This window comes from Bufo gargarizans, chromosome 10, assembly GCF_014858855.1.
Source record: "Bufo gargarizans isolate SCDJY-AF-19 chromosome 10, ASM1485885v1, whole genome shotgun sequence".
Classification (NCBI taxonomy): Eukaryota; Metazoa; Chordata; class Amphibia; order Anura; family Bufonidae; genus Bufo; species Bufo gargarizans.
The window spans coordinates 75,259,231-75,279,812 of record NC_058089.1 but is presented as its reverse complement, the minus strand read 5'-3'; the positions used below and the strand labels follow the sequence as shown (position 1 = coordinate 75,279,812).

Genomic DNA, 20,582 nt, shown 5'->3' with positions numbered 1-20,582 from the left:
ACAAGAGTTGGCTATTTCTAGGGAGAAAAGCAGATTTTTTTTCTTCCGATCCTGGCAAAAACCATTATGTACCTATTTTGTATCCACAGTTGTTTTGGACTGACTACAGAAGTCATCTTTGTAGCCAGGTTCTATCATAGAAAAAACAGCCCTTAAACTCCCAACTACATAGATGCGTGAGAGACAATACAGATTATCCTCCCTAATGATTGATCCTGTAGCACCAGATAGAAGGCGAAAATGATAGCCTACAGCAGTGGGAAGTAATACGAATAAGGGGCTTGTCTCAGTATAGGAGAGAACAATCTCACCCACTAGTGGGGGATATGGGGTGCACAGCATGGGCAACGAAGCACATGGCTGTAATGATACAGTGATCAGGTAACAGGAGGAAGGGGAGGGTTTTCCGCTCTATCAGTAAAAGAGAATGGGGACTGGGCTCTAATTTAAGGTGGTCATACACATTGGATGACCATCTAATGTGTATTGGAGTGTCCAAACTCTCTTAACTTTGGCAGATGTCAGGGAAAAGATGCATCAGGCATGTTGGATTTCCAAATAACTGTCAGAGGTGTCAGATGACCAAGCCAAACTTTCATGGGTATGGGAGGGCTAAGGAATAGATATCAGCTGAACAGTGATTGAAGGGGTATCTGGCAAAGGAATAGCTTTAGAATCCTGATTAGGTAAAAGTCAGAAAAAAATAAAAATAAATCAAGATTACAAAAAGGAAAATATAATACATCTTTAGGTCCAGGAACTTTACCTATCCAAAAAGATTTTTTTTAGTTTAAAACTAAACTTAACCAATAGTATACACTGATCAGCCATAACATTAAAATAGGTTTGGTCTCATCATCTCGTCTGCACCGGTCATGGTATATATTAGAAATGAGTCAGTCAGTTCTTGAAGTCGATTTGTTGTAAACAAGAAAAAAAACAAGCTTAAAGATCTAAGTGACTTCTGATAGCTAGATGACTGGTAGAGAATATCTGTAAAATGGCAGCTCCTAGATAACAGGTGAACTGGCCACCCAAGGCTTAGGGATGCACATTGGGAGTGAAGGCTAACCCATCAGGCCCCATCCCATAGAAGAACTGAAGAGTAAATTTGGGGTACAATAGAAAGCTGTCAAAACACAAAGTGCATCATAGCTTGCAGAAAACCAGGCTGCATAGCTGCAGTATATTGAGGGAGGCTATTTTGACCCCTGTCCACTACTGAAGACGCCTACAATGGGCACATGAGCATCAGAACTGGACTAAGGAGTATAACGTATGTTGGTGTGTGTGTGTGTCACAATTCTACTAAATAGATGGCACCAGGATGCAATATAGGAAGAAGACTAGGCAGTCTGATGCTCAGGGCAATGTTCTGCACAATGTACTGTACCACCTACCTAAACATTGTTGCTGGCCAAGTACACCTGTTCATGGCAAGAGTATGCCCTAATTGCCTCCGGCTACACTGCAAAAATTGTTCAGGAATGGTTTGAGGAACATAACAAAGAGTTCAAAGTGTTGGTCTCCAGATACTCCATAACTCAATCTAATTGTGCTTCTGCGGAAGGTGTTGGAAAAAGAAGTACAAACCAATTGGTCCTACCTTGCAACTTACAGGATCTGCTACTTGACTTGGTATCAAATACCTCCGGACATCTTCGGACGTTTTATGAGGTCAATGGTTTGATGGTTCAGACCATTCTTTGTGACAAAAGCTGAGCCTACACAACATTAGGGAGGTGGTTTTAATGTTCTGGCTGATTGGTTGTACGCACTTCATTTCTATATGAAACCTGCCACCACTTTAATGTTGCCTTCTCTGGCTGCCATGATTTCTGATTGACAGCTTTAGCCCTATGCACACTGACAGGGAGAAATCTGTCAATCAGGGCCTGGAGTGCAGGGTTAGACTGCAACATATGAATACCAAGAACTCTGCATGACAATGGTGGAATTAGTGCATCTGTCTCTACCTTATGTTGCCATCAGTGAGGGCGGCATAAAGGTGGTGTCAGGTTCTCGTTAAACCAGCCAAAAAAATGTTACTGTTCATCTACAATATTTGAACAATTTAACGGGTAATATTTCAAGAGCAGATGAACTGGAGAATATCAGGAACTACTTTATCTGCTTCGTTTTATAGGTTTGTCGCAGACTTTTTAGTAATTATATTTTTAACTTGGACAGAATATAATAATTTAGATTCTACACATCTGTTTGTTGTAGCTTCCATCACTTTGGTATGTGTTTCTGAAAACGTTAACCCATAGTTTTACACCGCACCCTGCTCCTTACAGGTAAAGGTCCAGAGACTTTGTATGCTGGCCAAAAGCTAAATGACAATGAATGGCACACAGTGCGAGTACTCCGCAGAGGGAAGTACCTTCAGCTCAGCGTGGACAATGTCACCGTAGAAGGTAGTTTATGCTTTTTTTGTGTGTATTTGTTATCAACGTTTTTATTTGTGATGTTGTTTTTATCACTTGTAATTAATGTTTTGATGTCTGTAATGCCAGAAAGGAATATTGTATATATACATAGTCCTAGTAAGACCCAGTCATGCAGAAATTCCCCACTGTCACTAGTAGCACTTACTAGAATGTAAAGATAATGACCCAGATTCCTCCGATGTAGTAATTACTACATTGGCCTCAAGTAACTATTCAACCATCATTACATTCTATGCATGTCATCATGTAAATTGGCAAAGAAAAATCCTACATTTGTAATACGTTCTGCTCTATTAATTTAATAGCTCAAAATATTCTAATACACCTTATAGCTTAGACTGGGTTCACATCATGTTTTTCCCATCCGTTGAACATATCCAAAAAACGTATACCTTAAATGGATGCCTCAGACTGATGCCATACAGAGTTCCATTGCAAAACTTTTTTTTTTTTTTTACTGGACTCTGCAGGATACAAGAACGTGGTGTGTTGCGTTTTTGTATCATTTTTCTGTGATGTGAACCCACTGGTAACTGAATGCTTGTTTTTTCATGAACATTAGAGCACATGTTTCACTTATTATAGGGATTGGTTTGAATATGACTGCAATATATTCTTTATATACAGTATTTATTTTATTCACAGAGAAACCATTTTCTTTTGTATTCCTTGCTGTTGTAGGACATATGGCTGGTGATCACACTCGACTAGAGCTTCACCACCTTGAAACAGGCATAATGACTGAACGCCGTTTCCTTTCAGCCCCACCTTCAAATTTCTTGGGTCACTTAACAGCTCTTCGCTACAATGGTGCCCCGTATCTTGACTTATGTCAGGATGGTGAATTAGGCAGACGTTGTGAACTCAATGCTCGTGCCGGTGGTCTTCGTCCACTGTTAGCTGATCCTGTAGTCTTTCGGTCTGGACCAGCCTACCTTGCCCTTCCGCGACTTCAAGCTTATGCTTCTATGCATCTTCTCTTCATGTTTCGAGGTCGACACCCAGATGGACTTCTACTTTACAATGGAGGTCAGGGGCCGGACTTTATTGCTGTGGAGCTGGTGAAAGGGTAAGTGACATTATAGATTAAATATATGTGTAAAATTAAGTTGTTACTTACTGACTGGTCATTATTAGGTTGTACGTCAGTTGTTTCAGTATTATCTCTGTAAGTTTCTCTCCTTTTTTTTATCTGACTAGGGGAAATATCTGCATGGAGTCTTTACATTCTCCATATACTTGCATGCATGCTTGAAAAATATACTGATCAATTAAATGGCTTCCTGTTCAAGATTGGAAGCCTCTCTGGAGACAAACACCACACTGAGAATTATTAAAGAGAAACGGTCATGTTGAACATGGTATTTAAACAACAGGCAACATGTCATAGAGCAGGAGTAGTCGAGTAGATTGATATATAAAATAGGAAAATATATCTTGTAACTTGTATTTCATTCATTTAAATTTCCTGCTCATCTGGACTTTAAAGTCCAGGACGCAGTCTGATCAGTGATTAACAGCCGTCTCTCTATGACTGTAGTCACTGATAGGTCCGCCTCCTTGACTGCAAAGCCCAGAATGAGCAGGAATATAAATGTATAAATGACAAGATATACAGAATCTTTTCCCATAAAACTATATATCAGTCTGCGCAGCTCCTCCTGTTCTATAACATGCTGCCCGCAGCTCAGACACCAGGTTTATTGTGACAGGTTCCCTTTAAACAGTAAAAAATAAAGACACTTGCACAAGTCACAAATGCACAACTGCTTTCAGGTATCAGGGATGTTCCACAGTATATAATTGTGTAGGCCCACGTTAAGATTTGTCAGTAGTATTGAAAAGTGGATGACTTTATAAATTGGTGAAAGTACAGATGTAGCAGGGTTAGCACTCAAACTCTTATCTCAAATTTCTTAAATCATTGTGTTATCTTGAAACAAAAGCCATTGAAAAGCAATTGAAGGTGTTTGCTTAGTTTAGATTACACATCTCAGAAATCTCAGAAAGCATGAGTGTTACCTACATCGGTGGATTAATTTTAGCTAAATTTATAAAAATTCTGCATGCTATATGATTAGTGAAGAACGAATTTATTGAAATTCGATTGTGATTCAATATGGACGAATCTGGTCTGGCAATTCTGTTTGGGGCCAAATAAATTGAACCAAAGATGCATATGACATTCTGGACATATATAGCTATGGGAAAACACATGGGCCTGGCTGCTGGTGTTAGAAAAAAATATATAATAATGCCACTTTAAAAACAGAATGCACTGTAGGATTTGAATATTTTTATTTTTTTAATGTTTGCATTTTGGCAGAAAATGCCTGCAGGTGGGTATGCATAACTTAGGTTGCTTCTAATCAGTACAAAGCAGAGAGGACTGGCATAGATAGGTAAGAGGCCTTGGTCAGGATCTGGGGGTGCTATTTATCCTTATGGAGAGCACTTTGAGCACCTAGTCTACGTGAGGAGTTTTATAGGCCAGTCAACACTCCTCTGGGTTTCTGAGACAAAGATATGCAAACTACCTTTCCATTTAAACGGAAATTTTTTTTTTTTCAAAGAAGTGAATTGATATATATTTTTACCAGAAACCCAGAGGAGTGTTGCCTTACCTACAATACACCTCATGCCCACACCTCTCTCCATAAGGTGAAATATTATCCCCTGATCTCTCACCTAGCAAAGCCAGTTTTCTTTGCTTTGTGTTGTGTGTTATTTACTCTGAAATAGCTGTCTGCAGATGAGATTCTGGCTAAGCTATTATTAAAATTATGCTTCAAGATCTCTTTTAAAGGTTTAGCATTGATAGCTACCAGAGGCTTAGGTTTTTCTCCTCTTGGAAAGAAATCTAATTTGTATTTTTCTCTTTCTTGTATTTTTCTTTGCACCACAAATTTATTTTAAGAAATTTGCTTTCCCGTAATACCATATTAATTAGCTAGAGTATATTCATTAACATTCATATACTTTGTATGGTTATTCAAAATGCTTCAAGTAGACCTAGTTGAAGAAAAATGTTTTAATATCTTACTCAAGTGTTCAAATGTAACTTCCTTAACGAGCTTCCCCACCTCGACGTTACCAATATATTTTGATGACAATTTGTACCGTTCTGATTTCTTTCAGAAGGTTACAAGTTGTCATAGGTACCTTGTGTAGACACCGATTCCCAAAATACATTAATGCTCTCACATTGTCACACACATAACTTCAACCATTTATGTCAGGTAGGGAGTACATATAGAAGTGTTTAAGAAAAAACTCAGTGCATGTGAAATTTTAAGTTAATCTATATTTTAATAAGCAGTAACATTGTTGAGAAGGATTCATTCAGACTATGGTGAGGGTCACATATATAAACATTTCTATATGTCTGTGTGTGCACACACCATGCTGATGCTCGTTATCTGCCTCACAGAGAAATGTGCTCAAGACAATTATACCATTTCAAAAACAACAAATTACTGCCCTTCAGGTAACCAATGCATTACTTGGATTTAATAGAGATAGGCTTCATAACAAGGGAGTTTGTCAATAGGCTCAAGCAGGGAGATTATTCACCAATTTTTAGATGTGCATGGTGGTCATAGCAACACTTATTAGGACTTGGAATTTACTTGACTATGTTTCACTATGACCTACCAATTTAAAAAGTGTAAATGTAGCAATGGTTAAGAAGACATGTTAAAAATGTAAAAATGACAGCCTTTAAACAGCACAATAACAAATGCTAAGGTCTGCAAGCACAACAAATGTACCCTTGTTCTCAAACGCACATGGACAGTTTGTAGTTAGGAAATTAAATATGAGCTTTATAGACTGCATCATTGTTGTTTATGAATATGAAGATACATTTTCAATACAATATATTCCATCTCACTTATTTCAATTGGACATTAAATGACCATTTAAATCTCTACCCTATATATAAATATATGGACGGTCTCTTAACCCATAACTATTGACTCAGTAACAGGCTGGTCCCACCAAAATGATACACAAATATAAGACTGGAAAATAAAAAGATTTACTGGGCTAGGCTAAAATATTCTTACAAATATTCAGTATGTTACTCTGCTTGACATATATCAAAATCACTTTGGAAACAGTCAATGAAACAATCTGCCCCCTAAATTCCTCCCACCCCAGTCTACATTCAGTGTGGTACCTTGAGGATTTAGTGCAATAAAAGAAATGCTTGTGTCTGAATGGGTTCAAGAATGGACCCAGAAGAGCAGTATCAATTGTTCCGAGAGAGACGTGCCAAATCACTAAGGTGGAATGGAAAGATGTATCTAAAGACCCTTCAACAAAGGATTAGAATATTGGAAAACATATACATATATAATTATATAGGCTCTAGTTTAGTACATATTCCACTCTTTCTGTGTAAAAAGTGGAATATGCAGAGACCATAACAGAAGAAAAGGCAACAGCAAGAATAAAAGCAGCCCAGTGTTTAAATGAAATAATACTGGGACGCTTAATAAATATCAAATGATTAAAATAAATAGATAAATGCTGTGCAAGTGAATATATAATATATGAGCTTTACTCACTTCACAGGGGGGTGGTTTCCTGGATAAGCTCAAGACACCAGGGAACCCCAGAACCCCCCCTTGCCTGGATCGCTAGTAGATTGGTAGAAATTGAATGCAGCCATCTACAGGGGCATCTTAATCAAATTCTTTATTGATAAATCCGGCTCAATGCATTTGGGGGTGTAAAACATACAAACCGGAGCATATACAAACCGGATTCCAAAAAACTTGGGACACTATACAAATTGTGAATAAAAACTGAATGGAATGATGTGGAGGTGCCAACTTCTAATATTTTATTCAGAATAGAACATAAATCACGGAACAAAAGTTTAAACTGAGAAAATGTACCATTTTAAGGGAAAAATATGTTGAATCAGAATTTCATGGTGTCAACAAATCCCCCAAAAGTTGGGACAAGGCCATTTTCACCACTGTGTGGCATCTCCCCTTCTTCTTACAACACTCAACAGACGTCTGTGGACCGAGGAGACCAGTTTCTCAAGTTTAGAAATATGAATGCTCTCCCATTCTTGTCTAATACAGGCCTCTAACTGTTCAATCGTCTTGGGCCTTCTTTGTTGCACCTTCCTCTTTATGATGTGCCAAATGTTCTCTATAGGTGAAAGATCTGGACTGCAGACTGGCCATTTCAGTACCCGGATCCTTCTACGCAGCCATGATGTTGTGATTGATGCAGAATGTGGTCTGGCATTATCTTGTTGAAAAATGCAGGGTCTTCCCTGAAAGAGATGACGTCTGGATGGGAGCATATGTTGTTCTAGAACCTGAATATATTTTTCAGCATTGATGGTGCCTTTCCAGACATGCAAGCTGCCCATGCCACACGCACTCATGCAACCCCATACCATCAGAGGTGCAGGCTTCTGAACTGAGCGTTGATAACAACTTGGGTTGTCCTTGTCCTCTTTGGTCCGGATGACATGGCGTCCCAGATTTCCAAAAAGAACTTTGAATCGTGACTCGTCTGACCACAGAACAGTCTTCCATTTTGCCCAGTGAAAATGCCTGAGCTTGTGGATCTTGCTTAAAAATGGCTTCTTCTTTGCACTGTAGAGTTTCAGCTGGCAACGGCGGATGGCACGGTGGATTGTGTTCATTGACAATGGTTTCTGGAAGTATTCCTGAGCCCATTCTGTGATTTCCTTTACAGTAGCATTCCTGTTTGTGGTGCAGTGTTGTTTAAGGGCCCGGAGAGCATCCAGTATGATTTTACGGCCTTGACCCTTGCGCACAGAGATTGTTCCAGATTCTCTGAATCTTCGGATGATGTTATGCACAGTTGATGATGATAGATGCAAAGTCTTTGCAATTTTTCGCTGGGTAACACCTTTCTGATATTGCTCCAATATCTTTCTGCGCAACATTGTGGGAATTGGTGATCCTCTACCAATCTTGGCTTCTGAGAGACACTGCCACTCTGAGAAGCTCTTTTTATACCCAATCATGTTGCCATTTGACCTAATTAGTGTTAATTGGTCTTCCAGCTCTTCGTTATGCTCAAATGTACTTTTTCCAGCCTCTTATTGCTACTTGTCCCAACTTTTTGGGGATTTGTTGACACCGTGAAAATTTGAATCAACGTATTTTTCCTTTAAAATGATACATTTACTCGTATTAAACGTTTGATCTGTCATCTACGTTCTATTACAAATAAAATATTGACATTTGCCATCTCCACATCATTGCATTCAGTTTTTTATTCACAATTTGTTTAGTGTCCCAACTTTTTGGGAATCCGGTTTGTACTTTGTATATATGTACATTTCGAATCAAACAAGTCTGTCAAAAAACATGCCAGGCAACACTCAGGGCCGGGGCAGAAATGTTTCCGGTCACATGTGGCGACTTCCGGTCCGATGCGTTCCACAGTTGAGCTTATCGTGTACTTCCGGTTTGTGCGTTCCAGCGTGGAGCGCTGTTCATGCCGCCGGTCTCCTGCTTATTAAACCTCTATCTCTCTTCACATAGATGCCTGTGTGAGAGGTATCTGTACCGAAATATTCATATTCAATGTATATATAAACAAGGCATGTGCTTCCTACCCCTATGTATGATGCTCCTGATGAAGGGGTTTGTATGTTTTACACTCCAAAATGCGTTGAGCCGGATTTATCAATAAATAATTTTATTAAAAAGCCCCTGTGAACGTGGCTGCGTTCAATTTCTACCAATCTACCGGCGATCCAGGCAAGAGGGGGGGGGGGGGTTCTGGGGTTCCCTGGTGTCTTGAGCTTATCCAGTAAACGGCCCCCCTGTGAAGTGAGTAAAGCTCATATATTATATATTCACTTGCATCTATTTATTTTAATCATTTGTTATGTATTAGGAGTCCCAGTATTATTTCATTTAAACACTGGGCTGCTTTTATTCTTGCTGTTGCCTTTTCTTCTGTTATGCCCTCTCCATATTCCACTTTTTACACAGAAAGAGTGGAATATGTAGTAAACTGGAGCCTATATAATTATATATTTATATGTTTTCCAATATTCTATTCCTTTGTTGAAGGGTCTTTAGATACATCTTTCCATTCCACCTTAGTGATTTGGCGCTTCTATCTGGGAACGATTGATACTGCTCTTCTGGGTCCATTCATGAACCCATTCAGACACAAGCATTTCTTTTATTGCACTTGTTCCACGTGCTGATTGGCATCCGCATGGTCTTTCCCTATCCTGTTGGCGACCCATCTCTCCCTTTTTCTTTGACTTACTTGTCGACTTGACAAATACTTTTAGTCGATTCACTAATTAAACACTCCCACTCCGCTGGTGCCTCAAGTTCATCATATCTTTTGGATACATTTTTTTTCCTAGAGATCAGATTAACCCTCAGTTTTACTCTCTTTTTACCTTCACATATACCTTGAGGATTTGCCAGCTATTGGATAACCTGAAGACTAACAAACTCACTGATGGGGAGAGGCTCACTTGTTACAATTCATCCTGATCTCCATTCTTGTATAAATAGGGAGGCTGGGGCTGAAAACAAATTCCTGACCAACTCTCAGTCATAGGTTATCTAAATTCTATTACCAGCTGTATGTGCTTTTTACCTGGGATTATTGAGCACACATTTGCTTTACAGTGTAGTATAAAAGTGTTGCAACTGCACAACCAAAGAAACTGAATCTGAATCAATGCAAAACCAATGAGATAGAATCTGAATTCCCAACATGGCTATAGGCATCATCATCAAAGAAGTAAAAAGAAACTAGCCTAGTAAAGAAAAAGTAAGCAATCAAACTAGAATATATTAGCAACTATCATTACATATTGTATTTACTGTATGTTGTCTGAACATTAATGATTCAATCCAGTTTATCTTCATGAATAAAAGAACCCTTGGCATTCCTTAATATCACATTGATAATTCACCAGTCTCCAGACGAATAGAAACTGAATGGAAACCAATATGATGCCAGGATGTAAAATATTCTACACATGTACAGAGTAAAGTGGTTGAGTAAAGAGCTACAAATTGATGTAGGCAATGTCTCACACATCCTTCATTTCATAGTGAAATTACACTGTAAAGGACAGGATAACTATGATTACATCCATCTTGCTCATAGATTATTTATAAAAGCACTTTACAAAAGGATAAAAGCTCAGAAGGGGGTGACATTAAAACAACATATGATCCCACTTCACATTCTCCTTCTATGGCTGACCATTAAGCACCAATGTGGCATTTACATTCTGTGCATACAATTTTAACAACTACGTTATGTAAATTAATTGCAAGGAAAAATAGGAACATCATTCAAAGCGTACAATCTGTGTGGTCCAACGTCATCAAAGACTATTTGATATACAGAAGTCTAGGAGCACATTAGAAATATACATGCCCTGAAACATTAGTGATAGTGCCACCCTCGAATTGGCATAAAGCAGGGCCATCTTCATGTGTACAAATTTGTTATCAGTGAATGTATGATATTACGAGAGAAGCAACATGGATCCAATTTCTTTTAAAATTTTTGAAAATACTGTAATCTACTAGAATAAAAAAATAAGGAACTCAGGGACAACAGCAACAAACATTGCTCAAAGTGCAGTCCAGGAATAAACTGATCAATTTGCTATTGACAGAGCATGTATGTTACTTTGCCTCAAACTCTACCAAACAGGTGCATTTTGAGTATTAATGAAAATGAGTCCAAGGGTGATCTCTGCCTCATTGGTCCAGGTAGTGAGTTCTAAAGAGTGGGGGTTGACAGAAGGCTCTGGCTCCAAAGGTCTTAAGTTGGGTCCTGGGTACAGACAGTTTGTTCATGCCTGCTGATCTGAGGGGATGGAGAGGAATGTAGGGCTGCAGTTATTCTTTCAGATAGCTGGGGCCTAAGTTGTGTATGGTTTTAAATGCAAGCAAATTATAAAAGTTACTTACCATTTTATTGCCAGCCATTCAGTGAGCAGAGGATTGGTACTATGGGAGCATGCCAGGTTATTAGCTACAGCATTTCAGACTAACTGAAGGCAGTAAATTGCTTCATGAGGTTATGAAGGCATGTACCAACATGGATGATACTGATGGAATGAGGTTTTTAAATCTGCAGTGGTTGATAACTAAACCCAAATTCCATATGTGGTCTGTGGTTTGAAGGATTGTGCTTCCCAGGGATAGAGGCGTTGGACATTCAGCATTTCACTAGCTGACCTCCAACCAAGAGAACAGCAGTTTTGTACATGTTCAGTTTTAGCCAGCTGGCCTTCACTCAGTTCAGCTGTAGGAGTTTATATATGAAAATGGGTCACTAAATCCAGCCTTAAAAGACAGGCATAAATGGGCATCATCTGTATAGTAGCGGTATGTCAGACGATGTCTCAAAATTATTTTGCCTAATGGTAGTATATAAACCAAAAACAGCATTGAGGATAGAAATTAGCCCTGTGGACGGTACTTCATAATTTGGGGTGCTGATGTGAATTCATTGATGGATGATGAGACAAGAGATTTAAATTACTGATTAACTGTGCCATCAATTCCGTTTTGAGGTCTGCAAAATATGCATGACATCTGTGTGATGTCTGGGTTGTGTTTGATTTTTGTAGACTTATTAACTACAATAAGTCCACAGTCAGCATTTTGAAGCCAAGAATAGGACATGTTCTATCTTTTTGGGGAATGGAAACGTGCAGTCTGTTATTTTTTGGGGGGAAAACCATAGAAATGAATGGGTCTGTGTGCAATCCACAAAAATACTTATCTGACACAGATTCAAGATATAGTTGTATGCATGAGGCCTTCATGTACGTATCAAGATGATCAAGATTAATGTCAGCTGTGTCAAATGTTCCTGAGAGATCTAAGGGCCTGTTCACAAAGCTGTTTATGCTGCCAGACTCTGTCCCAAAATTCAGGTGATGATCGTGTATTGTCTGCTTCTCATTGTTTGCCATAATGTATTGGGGAGATAATCCTTAAAAAATCCTGTATATCATTGGATCTTTGGTATGGTGTTTGACAGCTGGGAAGCTGAATAAGAAGTTGATTGTGTGGTGGTCTGACCATGTAACTGAATTTACTGCTACATTTGATATGTCTAGCCCTGTGCGGAATATCAAATCAAGAGCATGACCTTTTATGTAAGTGGACTGCTTGTTTGTGTATAGTATTTTCCAAACTGTGAGAGCAAGTTGTCTATCCAAGCATTGAAATCACCAAATATGATTCTCCATTGGTGTTCTAGGGTCAAGATGAACAATACGTTTTCTAATTTCTTTAGAAATACAGATTCATCAGCTGGGGAAAGGGGAGCGATAGATGAGTACTATTTTTATGTTTTTCTCTGTTAAAAATTAAGCACCAAGACTTTCAAAGGAGTTGGTTACATCAAAAGGAGCAATTTTATCTTTAAAGTGGATTTGATGCAGATAGCAAACCCACCTCCCTTTTATCCCCGTGTCTCATGATGTATGTAGTGCTACATAGTTTCCTGGTACTGCAGCTTCTAGTATGGCAATTGTATTTCCAGTCTGACTCTGATGTAATTTCCTTGAATAACTGATATTGCATTCTGCTTGTGTGTGCATTCTGTATTTTTGTCCCATTCCTTCTTGCAGTTACTAAGTACAGTTGTGCAATGTTGTATTTTTGAACTAAATGAAAGGAAATAAAAGCCTGGTTCCCCAAATAGCGCCTATAATCAGTGTCCAGATACTTAAGATGTAGAAGCCTCTTATGGGCAATCTGTAGTTTACTGTACCTAAAGAACTGACATCTAGTGCTCGGGTGCTCGGGCTGAACACCTTGGGATGCTTGGGTGCTCTACCAAGCACCCGAGCACAATGGAAGTCAGTGGGAGAACCCGAGCATTAAATCAGGCACCCCCTGCTCTGAAGAGGAGAGGGTGTCTGGTTCATAGGAAAAGGTCAGAAATTTATGGAAACACCACTGAAATGGTTTGGGAAAAGCATGGGGAGGATGTCTGGATGCATCTTGGACTCCCAGGTTGCTGCTGCGAACGATGTTGTCTGAGTAGTACGCCACTTTTACAGACTGACAATAATACGCACCAAACCGAAGGTAAAATCGATTTTGGAGGAAAAATTGTTAGGAAGCATCCTTTCCTTTATATTTACTTGTATATAAAGTAAGTGCTGCCAAAAATTACAAGGAAGAGGCACTCAAATAAACCCTTTATTACACATAAAGGAGAGCATCAGACACCCTTGAAAAATTATGATTGATGGCCTGCTGGTGAGCTGACCCTGTAAAACATTATATGGGAGGGCCTGAAGGTGAGCTGACCATCTAAAAAATTATATGCGAGTGCCTGCAGGTGAGCTGACCCTGTAAAACATTATATGCGAGGGCCTGCAGATGAGCTTACCCTGTAAAAGATTGTAGGTGAAGGCCTGCAGGTGAGCTGACCCTGTAAAGGATTGTAGGTGAGGTCCTGCTGGGGAGATGACCCTCTAAAAATTTATATGCGAGAGCCAGAATGTGAGCTGAACCTCTAAAAAATTATATGCGAGGGTCTGCAGTTGACCTGACCCTGTAAAAGATTGGAGGTGAGGACCTGCAGGTGAGCTGACCCTGTAAAAGATTGTAGGTGAGGGCCTGCTGGTGAGACGACCCTCTAAAAAATTATATGCGAGAACCTGCAGGTGAGATAACCCTGTAAACCATTATATGCGAGGGTCTGCAGGTGAGCTGACCCTGTAAAAGATTGAAGGTGAGGGCCTGCTGGTGAGCTGACACTCTAAAAAATTATATGCGAGGGCCTGCAGGTGAGCTGACCCTGTAAAAGATTGTAGGTGAGGGCCTGCTGGTGAGATGACTCTCTAAAAAATTATATGCGAAGGTCTGCAGGTTAGCTGACTCTGTAAAAAATTATATGCGAGGGCCTGCAGGTGAGCTGACCCTGTAAAACATTATATGCGAGGGCCTGCAGGTGAGCTGACCCTGTAAAACATTATATGCAAGGGCCTGCAGATGAGCTGACCCTGTAAAAATTATATGCGAGGGTCTGCAGGTGAGCTGACCCTCTAAAAGATTGAAGGTGAGGGCCTGCTGGTGAGCTGACACAGTAAAAAATTGTAGGTGAGGGCCTGCAGGTGAGCTGACCCTGTAAAAGATTGTAGGTGAGGGCCTGCTGGTGAGATGAATCTCTAAAAAATTATATGCGAAGGCCTGCAGGTTAGCTGACTCTGTAAAAAATTATATGCGAGGGCCTGCAGGTGAGCTGACCCTCTAAAACATTATATGCGAGGGCCTGCAGGTGAGCTGACCCTGTAAAACATTATATGCAAGGGCCTGCAGATGAGCTGACCCTGTAAAAATTATATGCGAGGGTCTGCAGGTGAGCTGACCCTCTAAAAGATTGAAGGTGAGGGCCTGCTGGTGAGCTGACAGTAAAAAAATGTAGGTGAGGGCCTGCAGGTGAGCTGACCCTGGAAAAAGGTTGTAGATTAGGGCCTGCTGGTGAGCTGACCCTCTAAAAAATGATATGCAGGTGCCTGCAGGTGAGCTGACCCTGTAAAACAATATATGCGAGGGCATATACAGGGCATTATATACGACAAATAAGCATGTTGATTTGATGGAAGAGGAGGAGGAGGATGAGAAAAGGAAGATTCAACCATAAACCCTTTATGTGGTGGAAGGGTTGTATGGGAAGTGTATTCAGTACATTATAAACAACACATTTAAAGTGACTTTATGTTCATCAGCTTTCCTCTAGTGGAGTCAAAAAGTCAGGTGAATAAAGGCCTTGTTTATTTTTATAGGAGTCAACCTGTTAGCATTTCCAATTGACAGAAGGATACGATTATCATGTTATAATGCCAACAGGCCAGCACCTCCAAGGCGTAGAGCGGCAGTTTGTGTCACGTGTCCAGCTTGGACACCCAGTAGTTATAAGGCACTCTGAGGGATCATTGAGGATGCTGACACGGTCTGCTATGTACTCCTTCACCATCTTCCAAAATGGGTTGCCCAAGGAACTATGGACTCTGCCGACAGTGTTGTCAGATGGAAATGTTTGGAGCAATTTATCAACAAGGACCTTCTGGTATTGCACCGTTTTGCTTGTCCTCTCCACCAGGGGAATAAGAAGGGTCGAGAAGGGTGAACTACTAGTAATGCGTGTTGTCTAAAATGCGTAAAATGCACGGGTCGCGGGAAAGGCAGCCTAATATGAAGTCAGCCATGTGTGCCAGAGTACCAACAGGCAAAACTTTGCTGTTGTCATCAGGAGGATGACTCTCAATCTCCTCATCCTCTTCCTCCTCTTCTACCCACCTAAGCAGAACAGATGGAATAAAACTTCCATGGGTACTACCCTCTGTAGCGAAGGCCACCGTCTCCTGCTCCTCCATCTCCTCTTCTTCATTGTCCAACTTGCGCTGAGAAGATGAACTGAGGATGGTCTGGCTATCACCCTGTGTAATGTCTTCCCCTATTTCCACCTCTTCCACATGCAAAGCCTCGTCCTTAATTGTGAGCAGTGAGTGTTTGAGTAGACACAAAAGTGAGATGGTTGAGCTGATAATAGCGTTATCGGCACTCACCATCTGTGTTGATTCCTCAAAGTTTTTTAAAACCTCACAGAGGTCAGACATCCATGCCTACTCCTCGCTTGTGAATAGCGGAAGCTGACTGGAAAGGCGACAACCTTGTTGCAGCTGGTATTCCACTACTGCCCTCTGCTGCTCACAGCCTGACAAACATGTGGAACGTCGAGTTCCAGCGCATGCTCACGTTGCACAATAGCCGGTGAGATGGCAATTTCCAGCGCTGCAGCGTTGACAGACCAGCTGAAGCTGTCGATGACTTGCGGAAATATGCACACACGGCGCACCTTCACCAGTAGCTCAGGCAAATTGGGGTAGGTTGTTTGAAACCGCTGAACCACTAAGTTTAAGACATGGGCTAGGCATAGGATGTGTGTGAGCTTGCCGAGCTCCAAAGCCGCCACCAAGTTACAGCCATTATCAGACACAACCATGCCTTGTTCTAGGTCTGATTGACGATAGCTACAGCTTAGTCTGGTCTCTTATCCCCTGCCACAGCTCTGTGGCGGTTTGCTGTTTGTCCCCTAAGCATATCAGCTTCAGCAGGCCTGTTGCCGCTTACCTACTGCAGTGCTACACTGCTTCCAGCTACCGACTGATGGCTGACTGGTGCTGCACAAAGATATTTCAGAGGTGGAGGAGGAGGTGGACGAGGAGAAGTGGGGGTTGAAGCCACTAACGTAGATGCTGGCGGAAACCCTGATCGACGTAGGACCCGCAATTTTTGGCGTAGGGAGCACCTGTGCCATCCCAGGGTACAACTCATTCCCGGCCTCCACAACATTCACCCAGTGTGCTGTCAGGGAAATGTAGCGTCCCTGGCCGAAAGCAATTGTCCATGTGTCCGTGGTTAAGTAGACCTTCCCAGTAACTGCGTTGGTCGGGGCACGTATGATGTTAAGGGACACATGTTGGTGTAAGGCAGGCACGGCAAACCTTGAAAGATTGTGGCGGCTGGGAACTGCGTAACGCGGGACAGCCGACGACATCAGGCTGCGGAAGGCCTCAGTGTCCACAAGCCTAAATGGCAACATTTCCAGGGCCAGTAATTTCGAAAGCTGCACATTTAATGCTATGGCCTGTGGGTGGGTGGCTGGCTGGGTATTTGTGCTTGCGTTCAAAGGCCTGGGGTAAGGTTGCTTGGACACTGCGCTGGGACACGGAAGTGGATGCGGTCGCTGATTGTGCTTGCGAAGGTCCAGGTGCAGGACGTGAGGCATCCTAGCCTGCGCCTTCGACAGGGGATTGGCCAGCACATAACACAGGGGAAGAGGAGGATGTGGTGTGACCCGCAGAAACAGATTGTGGACCCAGGCGTTTGTGTCACTTATTAAGGTGCTTAGATGCCAGGTGGTGAGGTTGCTAGCGTTCACACCCCGGCTCATTTTGGTTTGGCACAGGTTTCAAACTACTATTCTTTTGTCGTTTGCACTTTCCTCAAAAAAGCGCCATACTGTGGAACACCTACCCCTTGGCAAGGGAGATTTCCGCAAGGGGGTGCTCTGTGGAACAGTTGCTGGCCTGTTTGGTGTGGCCCACCTTCTCTCTTTTGCCACCCCACTGCCTCTTCCAGCCTGTTGTGGTGCTGCAGATCCCTCCACCTCTGTACTGCTGTCTTCTCTCAGCTTTCTACCTTCCCAGGTTGGGTCCGTGACTTCATCGTCCACCACTTCCTTACTCTGCTCATCCTCCTGACTTATTGACCTAACAACAACCTCAATTATTGACACCTTTGTCTCATCCTCATCATCAACCTCTTGAGACACTAATTGCCGTTGACTTATTGGCAACTGTGTCTCATCATCATCATCCACCTTGTGAAACACTAATTGCCATTCCCCACCGTCATCTTCTTGTGATTGTGGATGCTCAATAGTTTGGGCATCAGTGCACACAATCTCCTTATGTCCCTCTTCAAGTGGGCTTGGTGAGAGTCCCAAATCAAGGAATGGCGATGAAAAGAGGTCCTCTGAATATTCGAGTTAGGTCGTGACTCTATGTCTTCTCATGCGGTTGCCTTTGGCAATGTGGTTTGCATGTGAGACACTTTTCCTTGGATGTGGTGTTTCCCCATTTTGGTATGCACGGGGTTAAGGTGTGTCTGGTAGGTGTGGTGGGTGTGACCTCAGGCCTCCTTATATTTTGGTGTGGTGGAGCCTGAAGGTCAGTTTGATTTTGGTTGTCAGCTTGGTGTGGAGCGCTGCTCCTGGGCTGTTTGTGATTATGTCTGTGTGAGTCACCCTTATTTATTATTCTGTTTCCTTTGCTGTGTCTGTTGTCCCCTCCGGTGTGTTTCTATTATTCCTTCCCCCACCTGGTATATGTAGTTATTGTGTGGGTTTTGCTTGAAGGTTTGATTGTCGTGTGTGAAGGTTCCGGAAGGGGCGTGCTTTCCCGGAGGGGTTAAGTGAAGGCAAGACTGGGTTTTCCAGCCTGTAGCCTCCGTTTATCTCGGCTGCGGCAGGTAAGTGTAGATAGCATTGTTATGTTGCTGTGTGACTTACCTGCCGTACTTCTTCACTAATAGCCTGCATCCTGTCAGCTACTGGGCCTCTGGAGACGCCTGTCATCCGTGTCATTGATGCACAGGTATTTTCTGCCCTGTCATCATTCCTAGGGCGTAGCAGGGATAGCAGGGTCCTAGGTTGGAGAGAATGAGCCCCCTTACCTTTTGAGGCGGCTCATGTGCTAGGAGTCTAGGGAGATCTCAGGGTTACATTAGGAGGTGACCTGCTCCCTGTTCCTTGCTATCTGGTGTTGCAGCCTCAGCTATTGCACGGTGGGGGTTTTTCCCCACTTCCCGCCGTGACGTAATAATAAATAAGGGTGTCTCACATAGACATAATCACAAACAGCCCAGAAGCAGAGCTCCACACCAAGCTGACAACCAAAATCAAATTGACCTTCAGGCTCCACCACACCAACATATAAGGAGGCCTGAGGTCACACCCACCACACCTACCAGATACCCCTTAACCCTGTGCATACAAAAATTGGGAACGCACACATTGCACAGCAGATGTGGCCCTGGTAAGATCACTGTACACAGGGGACACCGTCAAGGTAAAAATGCACTGGATGTCAGTGATATTTTAGGGATGGGCACAATTTACTCAGGAAATGTGGCGCGAATAATTTAACTGTTTGCAGCGGCCGCAGCGCAGGATGCGCTTGTAATATATATTGCTGCTGTCACACACAATAGTCCTTAACCCCTTAACGCAGAATGCCGTGCATGTACGGCGGGGGATGCATTGTCAGTGCCGGATGACTGCAGGGGTCCGGCACTCCCTGGTAGCCGGGCCCCTGCTGTATGCGCCGGCGGGCGAAGCAAAAAATAGAAAAAAATATTGAAATAATAGAAAAAAAAATAGAAAAAAATACGCACATATTAGGTATCGCCGCGTCTGGAACGATTGGCTCTATAAATATATCACATGATCCACCCTGTCCGATAGAAACCATAAAAATGAAAAATAAAAACTGTGTAAAGAAAAGCCATTTTTGTCACCTTACATCACTAAAAGTGCAACACCAAGCGATCAAAAAGCTGTATGCCCCCCAAAATAGTACCAATCTAACCGTCACCTGATCCCGCAAAAAATGAGCCCCTACATAGGACAATCACCCAAAAAATAAAAAAATATGGCTCTCAGACTATGGAGACACTAAAACATGATTATTTTTTGTAATGCTTTTATTGTGTTAAATGTAAAGTATACATATTAGATATCGCTGTGTCAGTAAAAACCTGCTCTATAAAAATACTGCATGAACTAGCAGTAAAAAAACAAAAAATGTCTAAAGAAAACTATTTCTTTTTTGTCACCTTACATCACAAAAAGTGTAATGGCAAGCGATCAAAAAGTCATACGCACCCCAAAATTGTACCAATAAAACCATCATCTCATCCCGCAAAAAATGATATCCTACCTAAGAGAATCTCCCCCCAAAAAAAAATCTATGGCTCTCAGACTATGGTGACACAAAAACATGATTTTTTTTTGTTTAAAAAATGATAGTAGTGTATAGAACTTAAATAAATAAAAAAAGTATACATATTAGGTATCGCCGCATCTGTAACAACCATATTTATAAAAATATCACATCAATTAAACACCTCAGGTGAACACCGTAAAAAAATAAAAAAATTATATGAGTGTAAAAAAGCCATTTTGTCACCTTACATCACAAAAATAGCAAGCGATCAAAAATTCATACGCACCCTAAAATTGTACCAATCAAACCGTCATTTCATCCCGCAAAAAATGATACCCTACCAAAGAGAATCGACGAAAAAATAAAAAAAGATGTCTCTCAGGAGACACTAAAACATGATTTTTTTTTTTTGTTTCAAAAATGATATTAGTGTATAAAACTTTAATGAATAAATAAAAGTGTACATATTAGGTATCTCCACATCCGTATCAACCTTCTCTATAAAAATATCACATGATTTAACCCCTAAACTGTGTAAAAAAGCCATTTTATCACCTTGCCTATAGAGCAACCAAAAATCATCTGTACCATAA

The 20,582-nt window shown here is 41.4% G+C and overlaps 1 protein-coding gene across 1 annotated transcript in view; it reads left to right on the top strand.

Moving 5' to 3' along the window:
* NRXN2 (neurexin 2) overlaps positions 1-20,582 on the top strand; it is an 858,623-nt gene that overhangs the window by 294,915 nt on the left and 543,126 nt on the right. Inside the window, exons 11-12 of the mRNA XM_044270141.1 lie at positions 2,301-2,420; positions 3,135-3,522. Coding sequence (XP_044126076.1) covers positions 2,301-2,420; positions 3,135-3,522 — 508 coding nt within the window. The remainder of the gene's footprint in view (positions 1-2,300; positions 2,421-3,134; positions 3,523-20,582) is intronic.